Here is a 26,663-nt window from a genome sequence, read left to right on the forward strand (position 1 = left end):
AAATCATATCACATGGTCCTTATCCAGTGACATTCACATGCATTTATTACACGCATAATATCGCGAAAATCCAACATATATCACAATATTCCCACATGAATGAAACCAATTCCACACAGTTGTTGGTAAACATTTTAAATGTCTCACATATGATTTGCACAAATCATTCCAAATCAGCATATATAAACTCATCAAAAATAAATACACATGGAATCGACTATTAAATCACATATACACGTATTTTCACTCATTCACAAACTACGTATATAATTACTACCAAACCGATGTATCAATACGATTGTCGTGAAACTATCAATCTGCGAGCAAATATATCGTGATATTTTAACCTTATACTGCTGAAATTAAATAGTCGTGATAAAACTGAAATACTCAAATAATTATTTCCTAAAACACTGTAGCTATTAAATGTCTTATTTCCTAAAATAATAATAATTAATCAATTATTTAAAATAATAGCCACTACCAACTCACTCGCGTCCTTAAGCACCCCTCGCATCTCTAACTCCCTCCCGTGTTCTAACAACACCTACCGTAATCAATATAATAAAATATATATCGCATCGAAAACCCAAAAGAAAATACAAAGTACTAGAATTTCACTCTAACTGGGCCCCACTTATTCCACCTAAAAACCGGCTCGAAGAGTTAAATCGGTCTCCAATCGCACTTAAATTAAATCTAATTTGGGCTTAAACACTGCCGAACCAATTTGAACCAAGATCAATTCCACCGAACTGTTTAATTGCACTGAACTCAAAACCTCAATTTCACTGAACCGATTGAACCAACCCAATTTTATACAAAATTTCCTGGACCAACTTGGTCAACTGAAACTCAAATTTTCTGAAATTTGCGGTCGCCAAAATCCTTAGCCCAACATCCAAACCAAGCCCAAATCAATCTGCTAAACCAACTCAAATTAACCAAACAATTCAATTCCAACCACACTCAATTTGATTTGATCAAAATCCTGAGACTCAAATTAATTCAATTAAACCCAACCACACCACCCTCATTCAAACCCAAGTCTATCTCAACTCGATTTCGGATCAAGCCTCAACTCAACCAAATCAATTCCAACTCGGTTTAATCTAATCAAATCAATTGACTAACTCAACCCATTTCAATCCAACAATCATCATTAACGACCTTTAATCATCATAATCATCAAATTTAATTAACTAAACCAAATTTTTAATCTCGCGCCATAAAGAATGCTTACAAAGAACCGCAAACCCACCCTAATCCAAGTAATTTATCATTAGAAATAGCGTCGGCTAATAAATTTTCATCTCAAACAACACCCTCATCATTCTTATTAATATTTCTTCAAATTCATCAACATTTTCATCAAATCCAACCATAGATACATATATATACACGACACACACACATGCCAAAACAATATGTATGGAAGCTTTCAATAAGCTAAAGTCATCCTCCCATGCACTCACATCTGACGATCTCAAGCCCCTCTCCTCACCTCAAAATTTCTCCCATTTCTTCATGAACCCCAGTCTAGCAAAATGGTGGAGATAGTTAAGACGAACACCTTCTGTTCTCTGTGATTTTTTCCAAATTTAACTTTCACTGAATTTTACATTTAGTCCCCTCAAAAACATAATTCCTTACAAAACAGTCTCTGAAAAACTCACAAATGGTCCCTGAATTATAAAATAGTATTCTCAAAAGATCCTTTCAAATTATCCAATGGTCCTTGAAGTATAACACAATATTTCCATATGATCCCTTCAACTTACCTTTCAGTCCTTGGTTTCCATAAATATTTTATATCAATCCTTTTTCTATTACTCTTTAACCCAAAATCTTTTATAAACTTTTACACTTAAGTCCTTGTTCTGTCCACTTGGGGTTTCTCAACAATATTACTCTGTAGAAAAATCTTACTGCAACTATAGTAATACCCTGAATATATTTTCCAACAGTTAATCACAGGTTCAGGGTATTACAAGAAGCCTCCAAGATGTGGTCAGGTTGCATGTCATGCTTTGATTATTTAAGCATCAAGTATAGTATATATATTTACATGCACATTGACTTGTTGGCAGCCTTTTTAAATTGGTAGCATATATATATCCACACATGTTGGTCCTACAACCATAAGTATGTGTAAATATAGATATATATATATATATACATACATGCATGCATGCATGCATTGATCTACTACTTGTGCTAGGAGATTTATTTCCATCCTTGTTTCTCTCACCTATTGTCCTTGTTCCTATTAATCATTCTATGTTCCCTTCCCACATCATTGTTATTACCACTAGTATTAGTATTATGTTAGATCTACTTGTAGACACTTTCAAATTGTTGTTGTTTTAATGGGGTATTTTTAGACTAGCTTAGCATGAACTTTTGTGCTTGAACTCTTCCAAGTATTCATGTATATTTGGTTGGTTTTCCCTTGGATTTTAGGACCACCTTGAGCATCATCTTGGATTTCTTTTGAATTTAGGATCACCAAGTAAGTAATCCCTTAAACTCTTGTATTTAAATTTTGTTGTTTTGATTCATTTTCATGTAAAATTTCTGAAATTTTGTTTGCATTTATTCTTTAAAAATTATTGTGGGAATGCCATCTATTTATGTCTTGTGTTTTTAGAGGAAGAGAAGTTTCTATACTTAGTTGGAAACATAGTGCTATTATTTGCCAAAACTTATATATGTTATTTCCTTGTTACTTCCAAATATTTGGCAAAGTAATTATCCTTTTTGTAACCTTGTTTATTCCCAATAGCAAAAACTTAAGATTTATTAAGTGCTTGAATCCTTGGTCCACCTAACATCAACTTGAATTACCTATATATTATTTGAGTTATACATTTATCCCTTAAATATCCACTTGCCTTTATGTCCTTGCCTCATCTCCTTCCCTAAAAATTTTTTTAACATCCTTGTTTTGGCAATATTTCCTTTGAAATTATTTTTTTCTAGCTATTTTTGGTTTTAGGTGGGCCATTTTTTTCTTCAATTGATGAGATACATTAGACCTTGTATTTTTTTACAAATTTTAGTATATTATTGTATTAATGCATTTCTTCCTTGAGATTGGTCTGAATAATTATTTATTGGTTTCACTATTATTTATACTTGTGTTATTTTTATTTTTATTTTTTTGTAAATCTTTTATTTTTCTTGAATTTTTGGGAAAAATATTTGTGAAATGTTGTTAATATTTCTCCAAAGTGAGAACCAGTGCTTAGGCTTGGAAAAAGTGAGTATTTCCTTTTACATTATTTATTTATCTCGTTTATTTAATTATTTACTTTTATTTTTATTAGATGAATTTTTTTGGAAAAATACTTGTGAATATTCCAGTATTCTTGGCTTGGAATTGTATCTCGAATTTTTTGGTCTCCAAATGAACAATATGCAACCCCATCGCTGAGGGGTTAAACCCCGACCTTGTCAACAAGTAATTTTGGAAAAATGAGACTGCAGTTCAGACCGTGTCCGTTGAGTGAAATAATCAACTGCCACTGTTATTCGATCTCGGGTCACCGAGGGTAAATAAATGATTTCGATTATTTTCGACTCGAGTCCGTCACCGAGGGTAAACAAATGACCTTTGGCACTTTCAGTGAATTTGGAGTCATACTTTGGATATTGTATTTATTGTTTTACCTTTGATTTTGTTTACACTATTTTGTGCTATGGCATTATTTTTTTTTGTGCAAATTTCAGACCTAAACTTTTGCTTTCAGTTTGTTTTGGACTACTTACTGGGCTAGTGAGCTCATGGATTTACTTTAAATCCTTTTCAGATCAGGAGCAGTAGACCCAGGGATCTTAGAAGACTTCTAGTAGATGTCTTCTTTGGGATTTATGCCTTAAGACTTATGTCTTTGTATCAGTTGTATTATTGTTTAAGAACCTCCTTGTAGGTCGTGCTGTATTTCATTCGCCTTGTATTTGGGTTTGGTTGTAAACCTTAAGTTGTACTCTTATTTAGTATTTTGTCAGTTATTTTCTACTCCTAGTCTGTGTTTAGGTTTTGAGGCCTTGTAGGTTCACTGGGCCCCGCCCTGTGGGTCTGCGGCCGTTTGTCAGCGCACCAGGTTCGGGGCGTGACAATTTTTCTCAGACATAGTATCCTAAAAAATCTTCAGGATTGTATTCTTTATGATCATTAAACCAATGCGATTAGACTACTCCCACCTCTCAAAACCTCTCCTATCCTCAAGAGAGCTTTAATGCATGGTCCAGATCCATACATTCCAAAACAAGTGTCACCTTGTTTTTTCAGGTCTTAAAGTTTGTACCATTAAGCACATGAACTCCATTGAGTGTAGCAGACACATTGCCAACACTCACAATATCAACCATACATGGAGCGATTAACAAAATTAACTCACAATTAAATAATAAAAATCTAATCATCAAGCATGTAAATAACAACTACCCATCTGCAAGTCAATTGTTTTGACATTAAACCTAGTTTTTGGATAGAGATTCAATTCACTAATAATTAACTTATTGCAGTAATCAAGTTTTATAGTAAAATCTAGTCAAGTATATAAAGTCTTCCTTTAGGCCCACTAAATACTCACAACAGACACTTAATAACTATAAACAATTTATTACCACCATGTGCAAACAAATATATGATAGACAACAGTCTTCATTTGGGCCGACGTGTTGTCTGCATAAGAATAACCATGCACAACGCCATGGTTATTCACAAACAAAAGGTTTCCACAACAGAGATCACTTTGGTGACGATGCTGCTTCTACCGGTTACAGTAAATACCCAAGAAAGCTATATAAGCAACTTTAAATTATTATTTTCCTAATGATTGTTAAAATAACTTTATAATTATATATAAAAGATTAAATTCATAATAATTAAACTAAAATCCAATATATTATCCTAATACAAAATCAAAGAAATATAAATTATTAATTATACTCAGAAGCTTTGATTTTAATAATCATTAAGACTAACGTTATAAAATAATAATAATAAATTTAAACATGTATTAAAAATCCATAAACATGCGTGGTTTATAAATTAATTCATCTGCAATTAAATTGCTGTGAAATAATCAATATATAATATTAAAATAAATTTTATAATATATATTGAAATCCGTGAATCAATCAATTCACACAAAAATAACGTAATGAAGTATAAATCAATCTAATCATGCACGTAGTACGGTTTCCGATCTTAGATTTATATAAATTAGGGATGAATAGGTAAACTAGCAATTGAGTTTCTCTTGGATCTATATATATATATATATATATATCAATTAAACAATCATGATATCATCTACAAATTCTACAAATTAAACAATCATGATATCATCTACAGATTCTACACTAATTGAATATATATAAACACCCAATCTATATATGACCATCATCATATTGACATGAAACCCTAAACCCTAAGCACTAAGCACTGTAAAAACTTTGGATCTTCTTGTTTGGAGATTGCTGAAGAACAAAGAGAGTGCCAGAAACGTACCTGCACTTGAATCCATTGATTACGACGAAGATGATTGGGTATTGTGGTTTTTCTCACTAATCATACGCAAAGAGCAAAAATGGGAACCCTAATTCAAGAAACCTTAATTTTGAAATCTCAGATCATTGCGTGTTTAGTCAATCATGATATCATATTGACATGAAAACATGCATAACAAAAAACGTGCATATATTCATGCATATTAATCATATTCAAGATTTAATCAAAATAAATCTCAAACAATTCCAAAATAAGATGGCTCTAATACCATTTGATAGATTTAATGAGTATAAGTACTGTAAAAACCATGGATCTTCTTGTTTGGAGATTGCTGAAGAACAAAGAGAGTGCCAGAAATGTATCTGCACTTGAATCCATTGATTACGACGAAGATGATTGGGTATTGTGGTTTTTCTCACTAATCATACGCAAAGAGCAAAGATGGGAACCCTAATTCAAGAAACCTTAATTTTGAAATCTCAGATCATTGCGTGTTCAGTCAAGGACCACACCCTATTTATAAAAAATTTTTATGGGGCTAATTATAAGTCTACCAATCATAGACTTGATGATTTTGCCCTTAAGAATTTTACACTATATGATCAATCTTATCCACACATTTAAAATTAGATAATTAGGATCATATTTAAACTTGAATTAGATTACAACAATTAGGTCAATTCAAAACTTAAATATAATAAGATATACACAATTATAAATATTAGTTGTGTACATCTACACAACTTATGCACATAAGTCCTTACATCCCTACATAATGTGTAATCCACAACCCAACATTTATACCTTTGATTTTTATTAGCAAGAATATTTCTATAATAAGTAATGATAGAATTCTTATATTATTTATTATTGGTCCTAAGTTGTTAAAAATATAATTAACAAAATGAAATATTTTCACGTATATCTTGATGGCAAATCAAGTTTTTATGCATTAGATTCTATTTTACTCAATATTTTTAATAACTTTTTCCAATAATATTTGAAACTTAGAGCTATAAATTAGCATGAAAGATATATATATATATATATATATAAAATTTAAGGGTACGATTGATATGTGAAAATTTGAAGTATAACAAAGCACAACTTTTTTCCCCTAGTTTGATATGTAAGTAAAGTGGAAGCATAGCACAAAAAGTTGTTTTAAGTACAATACAACTTCAATGAAATTTTTGTACCCAAAACCATGGTCCAAACAACTCAATCAAAAAGGCAATTATTGCAGTTAAAAGAAAATTATAACAAACCTCATAATGTTTTTTTTTTAATTATATAGTTTATAAATAAATAAATAAATATGATAAATTATTTATTAAAAAATCCTAATTTCTTGCTATAAATATATTGGTAATTAATTATTAATCAATATATTTTGAACATAAAAAATATAATTATGAACTAATATTTATTAATCATAAAAAATTAAGTGATGAATACGGAAAAGACAAGAAAAATTTATAAAATTTTGTCTTTGAAAGTTTTTTTATTATAAAACACAAATAGAACAATACAAAAAAGTATTACCGTAGTTTAACAATATTTTTTCAAATACTTGTACAAATCAAAAAATAATTAGTATAAAAATTTATGTGTTGTCTATTAAACATAAAACGTAAACCAGTACAAGCACTTGTGTTCTGTCCCAATCATTTATATTATGTTATATTACTTATGAGAATCAAACATCCTCTAAATATCTATCTATAAATATACTCATGTCAAAAAGTGTATATATTCAAAGAAAAAGCTATACTAATTATTTCATGTTTTTAATTTCTAGCAAAATAGAAGTCATTTTTTCGAATTTGTTTTACATATACGCGCATGCACACTTCTAGAGTGTGCAAATGTATATATTTTTTACTTAATTATTTTGTGTTCTTAATAGTTGAGTGCACCAATGACCTCTTGGTCTATTGTTATTGAGTCCGTGCATAATTCGTAATAGTTAAGGGGTCGTTTGGCATTGTTGCTAAATATCTGTTTTTTGTTTTCAATTTCATGTTTTGGAAACAAAACTGAGAAAACATGTTTGACAGCTTGTTTTTGTTTTCAAAAATTTTGACAACAATTCTCATGTTTCTAAAAAAACAGCAAATAACAATTTTATGTTTTCAACTATTTTGGAAACGTTTTCAAAACTCTTTCCCCCACCATAAAACCCTTCCTCTTCTCCTCCTCCTCCTCCTCCTCTCTCTCTCTCTCTCTCTCTCTCTCCTTTTAATTATTAATTTTTATTTTTGTAAAAAATATCAATTTTTTTACAAAGTAATAATAATAATTATAAAAAATATATTTTAAAGAAAATTATTTATAAAAATTTATTATTTTGGCATGATATTTTACAAATTAGTTTATATAGTATAAAAAATTATATTTTTAGAAATTATTTGTGAAAATCATTGTTTGACCCTTGATTTTGATAAACTATGATATAATATAATATATATATGTATATATATATATATATATATATTGAAAAAATATTTGTAAAAATCTATTGTTTGAACTATTGACTTTTTACTTGATTTTTATTATGACTATATCTCTATATTGCCCCTCCTCTGCCTTTATTATTTTTTTTAAATTGAATGAATCTAATTTTAATATATATATATATATATATATATATATATATATATATATATATATATATATATATATATATATATATATATATTAAATTTCTTAAGGCAAACGTCAAAATATTTCTTTAGTTTCAAATTGTGCAATTTTTATGAGATATTTTTTACCCAAACAATATCAGTTTATGTTATTAATTTATTTAATAACATAATCAAGTAAACTAATATGAAAAATAAAGTTTTAAAAAAAAATTAAAAATATGGATTTAAAAAAATAATAAAAGGGTTATAATAATTTTATGCTAACCAAACATGTTTTTGTTTACATTTTACACAATAGTTAGTGTATCCAAACATGTTTTTGTTTTCAAAAAATTAAAAATAAAACAAAAATAAAGCAAAAACAAAAACAAAAGCGAAATAAAAGAGAGAGGAAAACGGAAACGATGCCAAACGACCCTTAAGTGTGCCAATAACCTCTCGGCAAATTGCCATCGAGTCCATGCGTAGAGCATTCATTTCTTTGTCTAAGAGGTAGATTCCAGCCCATTTCATATAAGGTGAAGGTACAGATGTATATGTTGAAATACTAACTCCACTCCATGTCTATGCATACCCCTGATGTTGTTGATCCACATTTTGTGAAAAAAATAAATAAAAAAAACAATTTAGTGCGCATATGTAATTTTTTAACATACAAATTTTAAATCTATAATAATTTTTTACCATAATTAAAGGCCAAAAATCAGTAAAGAACAGCTATCGTTAATGGCAATGCATATATACTCACTTTCAAAATGTGTGCTTATGCGTTTATAAAAAAAACATAATAATATAAATCAGTGATAATTAATATGGATAAATTATATACACATATATAAGTAGAGGTATGTATGTATAGTTTTTAATTGCTCATTATGTCAATGTTGGGATCAACCTACTTCGTATAATACGGAATTATTAGGACATGTTGGTTTAGGATGGTATGACATAACAATAAAGTGTGTTAAAGTATTTCTTTTGGTATAAAATATTTTTTAAAATAAAATGAAATTGCATTAGAAAATTTGTACACTCTTTGGTCATGCAAAAGTGCTTGAGTTATAAGTTATAACCATGGCCTGACTCATTTGGAATGTTACTTTATTATTATTATTATTATTATTATTATTATTATTATTATAAGTCATTGGTTGTTGTTTATATATGGTTCATGATATTATTAGGCTAAATTTTGTCTAAAGAACCATTTAAATATATTTTTTTAAGTATATTTTGGATTGGGTTCTTTCAAAGAATTCATTTCTTTTGGTTGTAGTTTTATATCATGGCTTTTAAGATACTGTGGATTGGTTTTATATTGTGGCTTATATGGTATTGGTTATATCAAGTTTAATGACTTTTTAAGGCTTTTTAATAATATGTTGTACCTTAAAAAATACATATTTGGTTTGGGAGGAATAGGTAATTTGGATGCCTCTTTATTTTATAAATTATTTTTTAACATCGAGAGAATAGCATTTTTATTTATATTTCTATCTATAAGATTTTATATAACATTTGCACATATCATAATTGCACAAACAGACAAACTATACAAGAAATTGACTTATAATTTTTTTTTGTCAAAAGCAATGTATATGTAATTTAGCAACATAAATATTTTAACGAGGAAGTGAAAATTTTTGGTTGTATTGGGTTGTTTATCAATTTTCATATCTAAATTAAAAAAATATTGTTTAATTCTTAAATTAATCCTAAATGGCTTACATTTATGAATGTAATTTTGAATTAAATACTCTACTGATATTATATTAAATGATGATGATGTTTATTTTTTTAAGTTGATTTAAAGAAAATAAATTATAGTTCTTACATTTTGGAAAAATAGTAATTATGGTCTTAATTGTAAGATGAATATTTCTCATGTATATTCATTCACAAGGTGTTTTCATATTTTTATAGGCAATAAGATTTAAACTATAATACTTAAATTATCAAATATAATCATAGGTAAATTAAAAAAAAAAAAAAGAATATTTTAGACAATAATACTTAAATTATTAAATATAATCATAGCTAAATTATCTACATAAACATCAAATATATTCCTAAAATATCTTAATATTCCCCCATAAGATAAAGGCGGGACATGACCTAAAGCTTGGATTGAGGAAAGTCAAAACGCAGAGCGGAAATTGCCTCCGTAAGTATATCAACCAACTGGGCATGAGTAGAGATGAATCGGACTTGTAAATCATAACATGCTACATATTTCATGAACAAAATGAAAGTCAATCTCCACATTTTTTATGCGAGCATGAAACACTGGATTGACATAAAGGTATGTGGCCCCAAGAATATCTTACTAGAGATTCGAAGGAGTGCGGAGAGGAAGTTCGAGAATAGAGATTGTAACCAAGAGAGCTGGGCAACAGTGTCAACAAGGGTTTGTACTCTACCTCCGTTGAGAAATGCCAAACAACACACTGCTTACGAGAACTCCAAGAGATCATGTTAGCCCCAAGAAAAATAGCAAAGCCACCAGTAGACTTCTGATCATCAGGACAACCTACCCAATCAGCATCACAAAGGGCCTCAAGGGAAAAAGGAGGCTTATGATGGAGATAAAGTCCATATGTGTGGATGCTTTAACAACCAATCATTGAGCATCAGTAGGCTGGTGCATGAATTAACAAGCCTTATTAACGGCGAAGGTCAATTCGGGTTTGGTGAGAGTAACATGTTGCAAAGCACTAACAAATTTGAAATATTTAATGGGTCGGAGAGTAGCGAACCTAATGAAGTAGAAGAGTTATTGATAGAGAGAGCGGCGTTACTACCGGCCTGGCATTAGAAAGACCATCTCACTAAAGGAGATCAAAGATGTATTTATGCTATGATAGGAATAAATCATCTCTACATGGAACAACTTTAATACTAAGAAAGTATTGGAGAGGTCCAAAATCCTTAAGTGTGAACTCGAAGGAGAGAGTATGTATTGTTGGGAAAGAGAAACAGAGAAGACCAAATCCTTTCCTGCTTGAATGAATAAGAGGAGCAATAATTTATTTATCTAAAAACACAATAGAGATCATAAAAACATCACACAAACCACACAAAAATTTTTAATGTGGAAAAATCCTTCAAAAAAGAGGATAAAAACCACAGGACCTCTCTTCGATCCAAATACAAGGTTCCACTGAATCAACAATGTCTACAGTAATCAAACATGTTCACTAGCACATCATGCCAAACATGAACAACCATCATGAAAGAGAAACACAAGACTATGGAGAGATAAATTAGGTCTGCAGTTATTGCAATAAAAGACAGCCTTTCTGACCTCAAATAACAATCTTCACCATTCAAAATAAACCTCCAAATGTATTCTAAAACTGACCAAAAGATCAGCCAAATCAGACCACGGATGCTATGTTGATCGTGAAGTTAGATCAAACTCGCCAGAGCAGAAATACAACCCAGAACAACTTTTATTCAGAGAGCTCTAATTAGAAAAACAGTAGTCAAAATCAGATCTCCACTCTTCATAATGAAGAACATTGACATGCGAACACATCCACCCAAACTCAGCTCGATCATACTATAAATAATTATCCGATGGATAAGTTAATGAAACTGGCTGTAGAATAGAAAACCTCACAAGTTGTCCCTTTCTTTGTTTTCTCAAAGAGGCTGCAAAAACAGTGGCCTTTTTCACAAAGAAAATTGCTGAAAAACATTATTAAAACCCTAATGGGTTATCATAACATGGGTCTCACAAAAGATTTGGTCTTTCTCCACATAGGAAGGGAACCCAAGCCCAACATGTATCATATAATGTAAGGCAAACTGTTCCCTGAAATAATGATGTTATCGACATAAACTAAAATATAGAGTTTAGTTAAACTTTGGGAGTAAATAAAAGGGGATGGGTCAATCTTGGAACACACAAAACCATTGGTCATTAGGGCTTGTGATAAACGATGGAACCATACTCGTGGAGCCTATTTAAGGCCATAAACAGATCAGTGAAGTTGGCACACATAATCCATACTAGAATCATCAACAAATCCTGGGGGTTGAGACATGTGTATAGTTTTAGTAAGAGACCCATAAAGGAAGGCATTCTAGACAACAAGCTGATAAAGAGGCCAACCTTGAGTGACAACAAGAGATAGAATGACCCCAATAGTCGTAGGTTTAACAACCAAACTAAATGTCTCCCGAAATTCGAGCCTGGTTATTAATGAAAACCCATAGCAACCAACCGGGATTTGTAATGCTCCACAATTCCATCATCCTGCTTTTTGATTCTGTAGACCCAATTGCAACCCACAACATTCATGGAATTTTAAAACAAAACTAACGTCTAACTATCATTCCAGAGAAGAGCCTCATACTTGTCAGATATAGTCCTTGCCACTTAACATATTTATTAGCAATAGCAAAGGATGTGGGTTCTGTGTCAAAAGGTATGGTGGATATGGTAATCCGGGAGGTAGATGAGGAAAATAAGATTATGGGTTTCGGGTTAGGACAGAGTTGCATGGGATGAGTTTTCATAGGAAGAGTCAGGGATGTCTCATGCAAAAGTGAAATAAATAAGGACTCAAAAGGGATAGATGAAAGGAAAGTAGGGATAGATGTTGTAGAGATGGAGGAAGAAGATTGATTTGCCATAAGGTCAAGGCCTAGAAAAAGAAACAAGGCTAGGGCTTTTTACTCTAGAAACCAAATTATATGATGAATATTTCTCATGTTTATTGTAAATTCATTTACAAGGTGTTTATATGTTTATATAGACAATAAGATCTAAACTTAGACCTTATTATATAACGAAATAATGCTAAGTAGACAGGGCAATATTTTAGACAATAATGCGTAAAATATTAAATATAATCATGCTTTTATCTACATAAATAACAAATATAATCATTTCTAAACTATCTCAATAATCTTTCCTAATAGCTCAATTCCAATAAATGGATAGAAAATACATTTAGTTCATTTTTAATTTAAATTTTATAATAATTAATATTATTCTTAATTCTTATGCAAAAGTATCAAACAATTTATATTTGAGAACAAAGAGAATATATATATAATTTTGTATGACAATTAGCTTCCCGTTAAGTGTAACTTTCGCACACCAAGCTATCATTTGGCAAATAACAGATGTGACATACATTTAAAAAAAATTAATAAAAAAATTTTGCATGTAAATTTATATATTAAATTATTATTATTATTATTACTATAGACTATAATGACCAGTTTATACAAAAACGTGAATCACATTTAACATTTAGGGTACGTGAAAATACAAAAATAAACAATAGATTCATATATGACAACCAAAACTGCATTTATACCTTTGATTTTTATTAGAAAGAATATTTGTGTGACAAGTGATCGGAATGATCAAATTCTTAAATTCTTGAGTTTATATGCTGACTAAAACTTTTATAATAATATAGTTTTTGAAAATTATGGAAATATGTTATTATAAGGTGCAAGTGGTTCAACTTGATTAGGTTTTGAACGCTTTATATTTTGTTTGACTTTTGTTCACTAATTAATTGTCGAATTATTCAGATTATAGGCTAGGGTAATAAAAATTATAAAACTCTTGTCATTTATTTTATTTTTAGGATGCTATATATATATTTTTATGCTATGGTGAGAGCTGTAGAGTAATAATTTATGTTTATTTTAACATCTCATAAAGTATTATTAACAGCTTATAAATTGTTTTTTAAAAAAAAGGAACAAGATTTAGAAGTAAAAATGCAGTGTTATATTTTACTTTCCTCTAAGTAAATAATAATATAAATAATATTATGACTATCAAAAAATAATTAATCTATGAATTAACCTTCCTAAATTAACATATATTCAGATGTTAAATCACAAATAATATGGGGAAGAATAGTCTTTTATTTTTTATTTTTTAATTTTCATTACTCAAAATGATAATTTTTTCTCATGATATTTTGCTCATATTTTATATTGTATTAGATATATAAATATTAAAAAATTATAAAAGATATGATTCATATAAGAAAATTACTTATCGGCCACTATTGTAAAAGACACCCTACCTTACTAACACCCTACCTTATCATGCTAATTATTTATTATTTAAAATAACAAATTTATTTAAGTTATATTATTTAGATGAAATATTTAATAACAATAAATTAAAATAGTTAAATATATTAGAAATATTTAATAATAATTATAATAATTATTTACTATTAAATATAAACTATTGTTTTGTAAAATGTAATGTCATCTTATTTGTACAAAAGGGCATATGTGTAATTATATTATATCTCTCTCCTACTTTTTTCTATTCTTGACTCTCAATTCTTTAACCAAACACCTTTATCATTATCCTCCACTTTTTCTATATTCTCATTCACACTCCTCCCTTCTTCTCATCCCCTATTCCCTATTCTTATTTCGTAATCAAAACATGCCCTAAAGCTTGGCCTCCCAGGCTTCAGTGTGGGCCCACCGACATGGTTCTCAGATCGGTGAGTTTGTCTTTTCACGCTTGCCAACATGCACACTAGAAAGAGCGAACTTGTTTTCTCACGCTTGATGACATGCACATCGAAGTATGGACAAGCTCTGTTAGAAATATAAATTATAGTTTGAGTGTAGTTATTTAGTTGGAATTTCAGTTATATTAGTCAATTTGAATTTTAATAGTGCCTAATGGTCTATAACTCTTTATAAATCACCATGAATGTAATAAGTGGTGGCAGTTTGGTGTCTCTAATCTAGTGTGGCCATTAAAGTGTAAGAAGTTTGTCTCACCAAGTGATTATTCTTTTTTTTTTTTTTCAAATATGTTAATGTGTAATTAATAAAATAAATAATTGTCTGCCCATCTCTTCATGTTTTTTTATTGCGCCATCACACCCAACCGCATATGTTCTAGAGGAGTCAAGCTCATCCCCCTCGTATTGAACTGCAGATGTGCTAGAAGGAGGGATGAGCTCATTCCCCCATTTCCTATTTTTCTTAGAATTATTATGTAAATTTTAATTTATTCATTAAAATATTATAGTAATCAAATAGATTATCCACAACCTTGATTTATATCAACCGGGCCTAATTAAATAAAACAGTCCTAAATCATTCAAAAATTTGTTTACATGACAATATCATTCCTCATGAAGATTGAAAGTAATTTCTCATCATTTTTTATGAGTTCCTCTTTGTTATTATAAAGTTTTGCATTTGTATGGTCTCATGAAATTTTTTTGACTTATTTTTTCTTTAATTTTAAGCCTTTGATTCATTACCTTCAATGGTATATCTATATTTATATTTAATAAATTTAATTAGTAAAATTAATTAGTTTAATTGGTTTGGGAGGTATTAGGTTTTCTGTCACATTTAACTATTTTTACGTATACTAATTAATGTTAACAATATCATATTTAATTAATTAATTAATACATGACTTTAGTTTCATGTTTTTTCAAAAGAATAATAGTTGTTTAACAATTTCACAAATCCAAAACTTAATCTTTGATGCCTTATAGACTAAAATTTATAACTTGCATAAACTAATCAAACAAATTTTGAAACAATTTACATAACAATTTTCAATTTGAGGTTTTTTAAATATTAATTAAAATTAATTTTTCATTATATCTTATAGACTATATTTTAGACTAAATTTTTGTTGCATCAACCAATCAAATAATTTTTTTTAAAAATAAATCTAGATAACAATTTTCTCAGAGAAAAAAATTTCAAATTAAAATTTGTCAATAATTAAAATAAATTAAAAATAATTATTATAAAATAAAAAAAAAATGTATTTTTCAATAAGTATACGTATATATATACATGGAAATTCAAAGCAATTAAATTAATTTTTTTTTCACATTTTAGTATTAAAAAAAACATGAATAATTAAAATGAAGAGAAAGTCCCCCTAACTCCGGCAGCGTGACATGAACCGCGGAACAATATTAAAACCCAAAAATAGACCGTCCACGTGGCTCATTCACAAAGAGCCTCGAGTCCGGTTCTCACGTAACCCCACCCTCCTTCCCCGCCATGTCCTTCACGTGCGCAGCACGCCGCCACTAGAGGACAAAAATAGAATAAAAACAAAAAGGTGTCAGCTACTCCTCAGGAGACCTTATCCTCCAAACTAACTCGTCCCCATCCGGCCCAAATTTCTCCTCCCCTTTTTGTCCTTTTCCTGAGGTCCTCATTGTCCTATTCCTCTCCGCCGACCCACCAGAACAGTCTCCCCCTTTCCTTATAACAACTGATTAATTTCCCATACAATACATTTAATACAAACTTACACATATTAATATTTATTTTTCCAAAAATCATTTATAAATATATTTTTTTTTCAATAGAAATTAATTAAACTCTCACTCTCCTCTGTCCATTCATAAACTGCATTATTGATATATATACTTCTATTAATTACTTACAATACAAAAATTCAAATTTATCTTCATATAAACGTTGGATGTAAGTATAACAACATTTATTACACTAGTAAAACAAACAAACAAACAAACAAAACTCTGTGATTATCATTATTATTATCATAATTATGAAGAAAGGAGTAGAAAAAGTGAGAAAAACAAAATTAAAAAAAAACTATTAAAAAAAATTAGGAAAAGTTGACAACCAGAGTACCATTTTTAGAAGACTTGCAAACAGGACAAACATCCAAAGCCGGAGAACAATCCAAACAGAGACAAAGGTGGCGGCAAGGCATGACAAGAACCGCCGCCTCTTCCTCCCCACACCGGCGACACAACCTCCTCCCAACCTCGCCGGCGCCACCGCCACCACCACTACAAGACTGAACATCCTCTTCATGACTGTCCTGAGAAGCAAGAAGATGATCAAGATTGGTACGGAGAAGCATGGCAGCAGCCTCGTTGCTCCGAGCTATGTCCTTCCATAACTGGTTCTCTATAACCAGACTTTTGATGCGTTCCTCTAATGCATGGTTCACTCTTGTTATTCTATCTATCTCTTCATCTTTGTTTCTTAGTTTTCTTGCCACCTTTTCTTCAGCCATGGCTACCACTCTTCTCCACACCCATGTTCTTCTCTCCTCCATTTCTTGCCTCACCTTCTCCGCCTGCCATTTCATTCATTCATTCATTCATTCATCCAAACATCACAAAAAAATTTATATATATATATATATATATAGATACTAAGATACATACATGGTTGGTAATGAGATGATCAATCTCAAGATGATGTTGGAGTTGGAGTTGGGAGAAGAAGTCTTGAGAGGGGAAAGAAGAGAAGGGTGAGGAGGTGTCGGAAGGGAAGGACGGTGGTGGCGCCGGCGCCGGCGGCGGAGAGATGAAAGTGGTGTAGTATTCCTCTGGGTTGATGTTCATGACTACTTCACTGATGAATAATTAATTAGAAGAGAGTTAAGAGATAAAATAAGAATATATGTGTGTGTATATAAGATATAAATTGCATGCATGCATGCATGCAAGAATGAATGATTAATGGATGGCAGAGTACGTACCTGAATTTGAAAGGAAGGTGATGAGCATCGACTGTCATCATTGGAGAAGATGAGAGAGCTTTAATTTTGTGGGGCGGTGGAGTTGGATAAGTTGGATATTTAGATATGGAAGAGAAGGAGAAAGAGAACAATGGAAGTGATATATTAATGAATTTATAAAAAATAATAATAATAATAATAATAATAATAATAATAATTAATAATTAAGAAGAAAACAAATTTGTGTATGTGAGCGTATAATTGTGTCTTGGTGAAGAGTTGGTAGTTGTGCCCCCAACAATTTTTTTTTCCTATTTTTTTAAATTTTAATTTTAATTTTTTTTTATTTTTAGGGTTTAGGGAGGGAGGGAGATGAGGTGAGGGATGACACGTGGAGGAAGTTGGGAGGAGATGCCACGTGGCCACGTATGTGATACTTTTACGGGTACGATGTGAATGGACCGGCCTAACCGTGGGGACGCACGTGTGGGCCATGTGGAAGCGTGGATCCGACAAATGTGGGGCCCTTTGCTTTTGTGGGCCCTCACCGTTTTCTCCAGTGTCAATATATTTTTTTTTTTTTGCATTTAATTAAATATTAAAATAAATAAATAAATTGATGAAAGTCCCCATTTTTTGTTTTTTAATAGTCTTTAATTTCATTAGAATATTACTAGAAGTAAAAAAAAATTATGTTATTTAAAAAAATAAATATATATCTAAATAATTTATGAACTAAAATTTTTATACAATCTTCCTTTTTAGATATTTAGATAAGTAAATTACATAAATACCTGCATAAGAATTGTATTTATATAACTATCATGATTTACAAGGGTATATAAGTAAATATGTTTGCCATGAGATACATGTGGAGTTGGACACTTTGATATATAAAAAGTTAAAAACCACATTAAATAAATTATTGCACCACTTCAAATGAGTAGCATGTGCAGGGCTTAAATTCCCAACACCATAATTTTAGTGGACTTGTGAGATACCAAAATTACCCTTCCCTTCTAACACACCCTTAATTTTCCTCCCCTGACAAGAAGGGTAGTTCTGAAATTTCAGCATTTCTTTTCAATCTTTTCAGCCACCAGCTTCAGCTTTATCAAACCATACACAGAGTGGGCTTACACAAAACTAGTAAAAAAAAATCACTAGCTTTCTAAAGAGCACATAGCACCATAAAAAGAGATCCTTTTTATTCAACCAGAACTCCATAACCACAACAAACTTTCAAGCAAAACCACACAAATTGGAGCTTGAAGATATGACAATTGACAAACTTGTTCCCTTAATCTTCCTCAATGCTTCCTGACTCAATGCAAACCAAAAAGCAATTAACATAATCCATAAGACTATAATCGAAATTCCCCGGTAAATCACGTCGATAATGAAATGCACCATTGAATAAAACAGTGACCACCACTTTGTTTGTGCAGTCTTTTTGGCGAACAATATGGGAAAAAAACTCTTGCAAATCCCTGTTGACAAGAACAACAAGATTCAATGCCTGAGAAGAAAGAATCCAATGCGAAGAAAAGAAAGTGATAAAAATGCATGGTGGTGCTTCTCACCTTTTTCCTATTAATTCAACAAAAGGTTTCTTTTCATTCGATGAGAATCTCATTGGTCTCTTTCCACCCACTTTCTTCAGTGGTTCTTGTACTCTTATCCTTGATGATGATCTCTGGGTCCCTGAAAACATGAAGAATCGGTATTTGAAAGCAAACACTCCCCACTTTGACAAAGCAACAGCTCCCTCTCTCCCTTTTGATCAAGAATTTTGATTTGCAACAACATCATCATTGCTTGTTCTCGAAACATCGCTTGATCAGATGGCTGCTGATCACGCAAGATCGGTTTTAGAATTTTCATCAAATAAAAAGAAAGAAATACGAGTAATAGATCAAGATATTATCGAATGCCAATGTTTGCTAGCTGAGTGGGTAGTCGGCAAGATAAGAAAAAGCCTCATACTAGATTTAGAATTTAGACTGATTGGAAAGTATTAGCCAGAAAGATGCCTAGTGCCAAGGAATACCAAACTTTGTCAAGCACATTAAACTTTGATTATTGGGACAAGCCAGCTGATCGTCATCGGCTTTAGATTTTATTCTTCACAAGGTTATCTAGAAATCCTATAAATATGGCTGTGGGGACCTTGAAAATGAAATTGATGCCTGATAGAATGTCAAGACATGTCCTTTTATGTGAAAGTAGAACAAGCCTGAGGTGGGAATGCTTTTTCGTCTTTGTTCCCCATTCATCCTAATGACAACCATCCATTTGTGGATGTTCCTATCAGCTTCAACATGTTAATCACACTATAACATGGGGATATTTTCTATCATGATGCTTGAAAGGAACTTGTAATTCCTTTTTTTTGACAGAAATAAGGCATATCATATCGAAATGATCATCGTAATGTGAAAGTAAGAAAAGCAATTTGCATCAGGGAGTCGAATTACCTTCAAGATACAAAGAGCAGGGTTTGTTGTCCGCGAGGTGAAAGGCTGTCTTCAGTGTACATTTCTGACTGATTCTTTCGATGTTCAGAATATGACAAAGTTGAAATGGGGCCTTGCACACAAAGTTTCGACAGAAATGTTACCACCCAGAGATAGTGAAAGGAAGTAGGGATGCAAAGAAAACTGAACAGATAAAAGTTTCGACGATAAGTTGCAAGAAATCAAGTGCGACAGGTGGAAAGTGTGTGCTTTTGGTGGCCAATAATAGAACAGTATAAAGCGGGCCATTTGAAGAAGATATGAAACAAGAGAAAAGGGAAACCAGAGCATCCAACAAATGCTCAGTGATATCTGTCACTAGCCTTCAAGCATATGTTCCAAACTTGCTTCCAATGATACTGATCCAAAAATTTCTTTTAGTTGCGGTAAGAATGGCAAATAAGAAAGCATCCAAAAGAACATGTGATCTACCGATACTTTTTAGCTTTCAACTTTCCAGAGGAGCTCGAAATCGACAGGTTGCTTTGACATAATGGAGTCACAATAATGCAGAAGAGCAAATATTCACCACTTGCATATGTCATTGCTTGTTTTAGTAACAGGAACAGACCCACCATTGAAATGGCATCATGAACAACATACAATGGTTCATAGTCAAGATGATGCATGATTTGGTCGTTTGCTACAGTGTCAAGTCATTCCGCACTCTAATGACAACATGGTTAGGTCCTTTGATGTTGTGATAATTGAATTCCCTCTCACTATATTCTGTTCTATATTTTGCTTTTGCATCTAGTGCTCAGCTACACAATAATAACATTCCGATGACCAAACATTCCTATCTTAGAGTGGGGAGATGCACAGGACAATGCCAGAGGGGACAGGCCACTGGTGTTAAGTGGCCGGAATATGTTTGTCCGTGGTTTTGGTGGTTGTGCTAGGTCCACTCAGTAAAACAAAAATGCTATATCAACAATGACCTTGAAGGCATATAAAGGGGTCAAGTAAATAAACTAAGATCTCAACAAGGTTAATGTGTCAAAGAAATGGCATTTCAATCAACAAACTTCCAACAGCAAAAAAAAGGGTTCATTTAAAGATAAAATATCTAAATCAAGGAGTCATGTCTGAACATTCCCTACCAAGTAAATAAGCGAAAAGCTCGACAAGATTAATATGTCCAAGGGACATCATCAACATGATGGTCCTTCTCTATTACTTCACACAGAAAATAAATAAATAAATAAAAATTACAAATGGAAGAATGAATTCCACAACATGTTATCTCCTTGGACAAATGAGCTAGCATTTTCATTCAACAAACTTCCACCAACAAAGGAATCTATTCTGAGTACAACTAATGGAGCATTATAAATCATGATGCTAATTCGACAAATAAATAGTAAAGAGGAAAGATGATTTCTCTTTAGGAACAAACAATTAACAAGCTTCCATTGTGGTTGGTTGAACAATGAGAAAGATCCTGTCACAGTATTTGTGATTTTCCTTGTCGCTTTAAAATTTAGCAAATATTGAATCATCATTCGAGTTAGTTGGACCAATTTCATTCAATTCAACCAAAATCAATAGAATTTGAAACCAAATACATTTTCCCAGTATAGAATTTAAGTATCCTGATACATCGGCTTCTAGAGGGGAAATAACAACATAATGCATAAATAATGAAGATAAACTAAATGCTGGTTCACTCAAATAAATTGGAATTCCATCCAATGTGCAAGATGATTTCAGGTAGGTTACTTCAACCTTACTGCTAATTAAAATTAAAAAATAGAACGAAATAAAAATAATGACCAAATTGTGTGTACTTTCTTATAAAGCCAGGGCCAACATTTGAATCTTGCTGAATGGTATGATGAAATCAAGAACCAACAACTTCAACAGCTACTCAATCCATTAGCAGGTACAAATCCCTCAATAGAAATTCTACAGGGAGCTCGATATAGATAAAAACCTCAATTTAGGCTTTGCTCACTGATACATAAGCAGTAGAATTCGTTTCTTTTGGTATCCAGATTTGCTAGAAAACACACTAGTGAAAGATGATTTCTTTTGTTTAAGGAAAATCTAAAACTTAGCAATTTTGGCTGCTTGGCCTCTGAATAAAGTCCAACATGACAAAATCCAAACAAATTGCTAATGAATAGGGACAATAGGGACCGTCGCCTTCCAATCTCGCCATGGCATCCTAAAATCCTACCCAAATATGGCCACAAAACTTCTATGCCAAACCAAATCTTAGTGGAAAGTAGATTAAAATTAAAGCTCAACCTTTTGTACAGTACGGCATGAAGTAGAAAAGAGAATATCTAGCTCATTGCATCAACTTTACAAACACTTCTAGCACTATTTCTTTTGCTACGTGCAATACCTTGAGAAAGAACTCATTATGTTAACCATTAAAGTTACATATGCAAATACAGTTGGCATTACCTAGCATAAAATAGTCACAGAAATATGATATCTAGTCCTCCTAAGTCCTAGCCAATGCTCACCTCTAAATGACACTCAGAATCTTACACATTCTACCACTTAATATTTTTACTCAAACAGATTGTGTTTCAGATTTTGATCATTTTTATAAAACTCACCATGATATATTATAACTAGATTGACTAAATCCTTCTCAAGAAAATAGATAGAAGAAAAACTTGAGATGGTCATATAGGTATGCTTACCATGTGCGAATGGCAACAATCGCAACATTCAAGAACAAAATGTTACCTACCTACACTAATTCAGCATGTCCTGCAGAATGGGTTTGAGATAATTTTTTATATAGTATCCACCTGAACATTCTCAGTGATTCCTCCACCCATTGTCTACAAAACTCACCATGATATATTATAATTAGTTTGAGTATCTATGCACTATAAAGATAAGGTGACAATGCATATGCTACTCCATTTAAGTTTCCACTAAGAAGGAATTTTACGGACAGGATGAATCATATAGATCAAGAATTTCACTTTACTTGTGAGATCAAGACTGGTGAGCCCAAGTACATACATACTTACGGTTATAATCTTTTTCTGTCATCAGTTCAACTGATATGATGCTTCTGGTATAACATGAAGACCCAGGGGTGTAAAGACCAAGACACCATTCGTTATGAAAACATTACCTTGATCAGGAAGCAAGTTAGTGGTGGCTTGTCTAAAACCCCAAGCAATCCAGATAACCATTAGATCAGCCAAGAGCCTGTGTTGGATAGCAAAAATATATAAGACCAATGAAATACACTGACTAAATGACACAAGATATCAGATGAGATAGCAAAATCAATGAATATCATGTCAATGATGCACCATCATTACAATATGAAGATGTCTACTGCCTTGATATCAGAAAATATGCTGGTACCTTATGAAAACACCAATTGTTGATACATATCCATACTACTACTTCATTAGCACTAAGCAATTCCACCATCATCCTCACCATGGATAAAATATTACTGCATTGATACTGTAAACATCTTTTATAAAATTTGTAAAGCATTCATTGGACACCACATCCGCAGCCAGAGATCAGCACACAGCAATAAAAATCAGGAGTTTTTGTGATTAGAGCTATCCATTCATAGGATACGAGGTGGGCATTTTAGCCAGAAATCAGTTCCTTCAATGCTCAGCCTGGTAGAATGACATAATATTGTCTTCTACAACAGCATGCCTGTCAGTATACAAGTAACTTCTCAATCAGAATTGACGCAAAGACTTGATACAAGTATGAAGTAGAAATACATCCACAACCATGTGTGAACCATAGCAAATGCATGGTTTAGATTACTAGGGTTTACAAGAGCAGGTATCACATATAAACATTATATGCACTCAGAAACATCAAAACTCATATAAGTACAAGCCTCATCAACCCACCCTCTCCGACATGGTGACATCCCCAAAGCCGTAGGCAAAAACCAAGACAGTATGTCTGGCCAAAAAACCTTACTGCACCAACAATCAATTGATCATTCTCATTGTCCATTCATGCCCATCAGACGGAAACCCCAGTGAAACATTTGCAGCAGCAATAAACATTTCTCACATGCTAGGAGACCACACTGAATAGGTAGCAAAGTGAGTTGCAGAGAAGTTCAATTTAACAAAACCCAATTTAAATTCTAGATCTGGGCAAATGCATGCAGTGGAGAAGGGCAACTCTGTATTCATCAGACTCAAAATTGGTTCTGATATATCACAATTTAAATCTTGACTTGAACATGCCACCCGAAAGAGAAGCAAGAACTGAAACCTGCATCTTGAGACAGCAGAAGAGGGCAATTCCACATTTATTCATTCCCTCTTTCCAAAGGTGAGGCTGCTCATATTTAGAATGCCTTTTTACCATGTTGAACCACAGTCATAACAGGAGAAACATACCAGAAGATGGTTCCATTTTCAAATTTCAAATAAAACAAGTCAAAGAAAGTGATAACCAATTATTTGGCATTAAGATGAAAGAGAAGAGAAAGAACAGACTAGCGTCCACATATACCAGACAATATGATAACAAGAATATACATCAGACTACTACAACTGCTAGTTATGTAATATTATGTCTGGTTATCAAAGATGATCAAACCAAGTATATTACATTGCAAAAGACATTTTACATCCTTAAATATGTTGATGCATATCAAGAACAACAAATCAGTCAGTATTAAAAATGCATCAGAGAGGGAGCAAAAAATTACTTCTTCAGTTAACAAAATTTAGTCTCAATAAGGACCAAGAAAAACCTAAGATGTTATCAGCAGATAAAACAATTAAAAAGTATGACATAGCATTAGACAGAAGTCCCATAATCCACATACCAAAGCCCACCGCTAAGCAAGCATTCGAACATCCAAGTCCGGAGATGTCCTGCCAATAAGAGCCACGAACCTGTCATTAAATCTCAACAAGGGGCACTTTTCAATCAAATTACAACCATCATAAGCCTCCTTGAGGAACACAGTGCTCCTTGCACCCTTATTAGTAATGTAAAAAATCCCATGATTTTTCACCAAGCAAAGCAACAGCCTGCAAGGCAGTTGATACTCATTGTGAAACACATCCAGCTTATCTGAAGTTAATCTCTTCTCCATTGTTAAGCTCAAGAGTTCATGCAGCACAGCAACTGCTCTTTTCCTCGCCTGTGGCGTCGCAGGCTGGATTTTTCTGGCATTCAAGTACGGCGAAGGGAATGCCATCTTCTGCCATCTCACCACCTCCTCAAGATAACTCTTGTTTGGTCTGAAACCCGCTGGGAACTTCAGCTTAAACGCAAATGGGCCTTCATAATTCCCATCCCTCGGCACCCTCTTATCTTTCTTCTTCTCCACCGGAACAGCCCCAAGATCCAACCTTTCCTCTCGAACAGTGACCGCCAGCGAAGAATCCCAAGTCTCAAGGCAAAGAAACTCCACACCATCAACACTTTTGATCGAGAAGTAATCCGGGAACTTGGGAATCAACACATCCTCGAAGTCTTTCGGCAAGCCGAGCTCCGACTCAACGAGGCGGATCTTATCCAGAGGAACACGGCAATCCATGGACAACATCAGCAACTTCCTGAGATTCCTGACCAAAATGGGCTCCATGAGATCTCGAGCTCGGGCTTCCTCGAGTGAGACCTTGAAGGCTTTGTCGGTGAGAGTGACAGAGATCGGCGAGCGGGAGGGGGCACCACCGGAGACCTTGAAAATGGACGTGTAGCGTTGGATGAGGGAAAGGAAAGACCATTTGGGGACGAATCCGACTTCCTTCTCGAGGTCACGGAGGAGGAGCGAGTACGAGGGGCGGGAAAGGATGAGGGAGCGGAGGCGGAGGAGGAGAGCAGGCTTCTTCTGAAGATCCATGGCCTGATCAAGTAGGGGTTCGCGGTGGTAGATCTTCTTCTTGGGGCGGCGATGGGACTTGGAGGAGTAGACGGACATGGAAGAGGATTGGGAGAAGGAGGAGGAGAGCGATTTGGACAACGATGATGCCAGTGATGCGGATGCTGCGCATCGCGTGAGCATAGCGCGAGCGGAACGAGGCTGAGAGTGTGGCGCGCGCGCTGCACGGCGGCGGCGACGGCGAGATCGGTAGAAGAAGCTGTTGAGGAAGAAGGCAGAGATGGTGTTCGCGTGAGTCGCACGTGATTGTGTGTTTTACTTGCCAATCCCTGAAAACTAGTGAAATTACTCACTACCCCCTCCTTGCTTTCGAGAAAAAAAAAACAGAGCACCCCGAATGCTTTTATTAATTTTATATTATTTTTTTTATTGGGTATAGATGTGTTCATGATTATTTTATTTTTTTTTAAATGAAATATCGAATCTGTTAATCACTGTCTTTCTTGGCTTGGTTGTAAATGATATACGAAACCTATTGGTACATTTTCAATCTTATGAGATAAATTTTCCTTAATGACCTCTAGGGCTCTTGGAGTTTGCACCTTGAGTCCTCATTTCTATTGGTACATTTTCAATCTTATGAGATAAATTTTCTTTAATGACCTCATTTAGAGACATTCGGGCC

At 32.7% G+C, this 26,663-nt stretch overlaps 2 protein-coding genes across 8 annotated transcripts; both read right to left on the bottom strand.

The window, feature by feature from the left end:
• Window positions 1-16,138: 16,138 nt before the first annotated feature.
• On the bottom strand, window positions 16,139-17,789 carry LOC120277861 (probable BOI-related E3 ubiquitin-protein ligase 3). Of its 2 annotated transcripts, none has more exons than XM_039284706.1 (4): window positions 17,678-17,789; window positions 17,361-17,550; window positions 16,816-17,269; window positions 16,139-16,241 (listed from the first exon to the last, which is right to left on the bottom strand). In XM_039284706.1, exons 1-4 carry the CDS (start codon window positions 17,716-17,718, stop codon window positions 16,156-16,158), a joined length of 771 nt encoding a protein of 256 aa, XP_039140640.1. In that variant the 5' UTR covers window positions 17,719-17,789; the 3' UTR covers window positions 16,139-16,155. The 2 variants fall into 2 exon arrangements, with proteins under 2 accessions (XP_039140640.1, XP_039140641.1); XM_039284707.1 differs by having other exon boundaries at window positions 17,361-17,545; window positions 17,678-17,773.
• A 1,451-nt stretch (window positions 17,790-19,240) lies between these two features.
• LOC120277129 (protein WHAT'S THIS FACTOR 1 homolog, chloroplastic) lies at window positions 19,241-26,407 on the bottom strand. Of its 6 annotated transcripts, none has more exons than XM_039283885.1 (5): window positions 24,036-26,406; window positions 23,518-23,829; window positions 23,279-23,355; window positions 20,134-20,245; window positions 19,241-19,504 (listed from the first exon to the last, which is right to left on the bottom strand). In XM_039283885.1, exon 1 carries the CDS (start codon window positions 26,159-26,161, stop codon window positions 24,986-24,988), a length of 1,176 nt encoding a protein of 391 aa, XP_039139819.1. In that variant the 5' UTR covers window positions 26,162-26,406; the 3' UTR covers window positions 19,241-19,504; window positions 20,134-20,245; window positions 23,279-23,355; window positions 23,518-23,829; window positions 24,036-24,985. The 6 variants fall into 6 exon arrangements, with proteins under 6 accessions (XP_039139819.1, XP_039139818.1, XP_039139820.1 ...); XM_039283884.1 differs by having other exon boundaries at window positions 23,172-23,355; XM_039283886.1 differs by having other exon boundaries at window positions 20,134-23,355; window positions 24,974-26,407.
• Between the last annotated feature and the right edge of the window lie 256 nt (window positions 26,408-26,663).

This window comes from Dioscorea cayenensis, chromosome 15 (genome assembly GCF_009730915.1).
Source record: "Dioscorea cayenensis subsp. rotundata cultivar TDr96_F1 chromosome 15, TDr96_F1_v2_PseudoChromosome.rev07_lg8_w22 25.fasta, whole genome shotgun sequence".
Lineage (NCBI taxonomy): Eukaryota > Viridiplantae > Streptophyta > Magnoliopsida > Dioscoreales > Dioscoreaceae > Dioscorea > Dioscorea cayenensis.

Coding starts and splice junctions, on each gene's coding strand:
- LOC120277861 (XM_039284706.1), bottom strand. CDS start 17,718: ATGATGACAGTCGATGCTCATCACCTTCCTTTCAAATTCAG. Junction 17,270..17,360: donor ATCATCTCATTACCAACCAT/GTATGTATCTTA, acceptor ATGAAATGGCAG/GCGGAGAAGGTGAGGCAAGA. Junction 16,242..16,815: donor TTGCAAGTCTTCTAAAAATG/GTACTCTGGTTG, acceptor TTTGTCCTCTAG/TGGCGGCGTGCTGCGCACGT.
- LOC120277129 (XM_039283887.1), bottom strand. CDS start 26,161: ATGCTCACGCGATGCGCAGCATCCGCATCACTGGCATCATCGTTGTCC.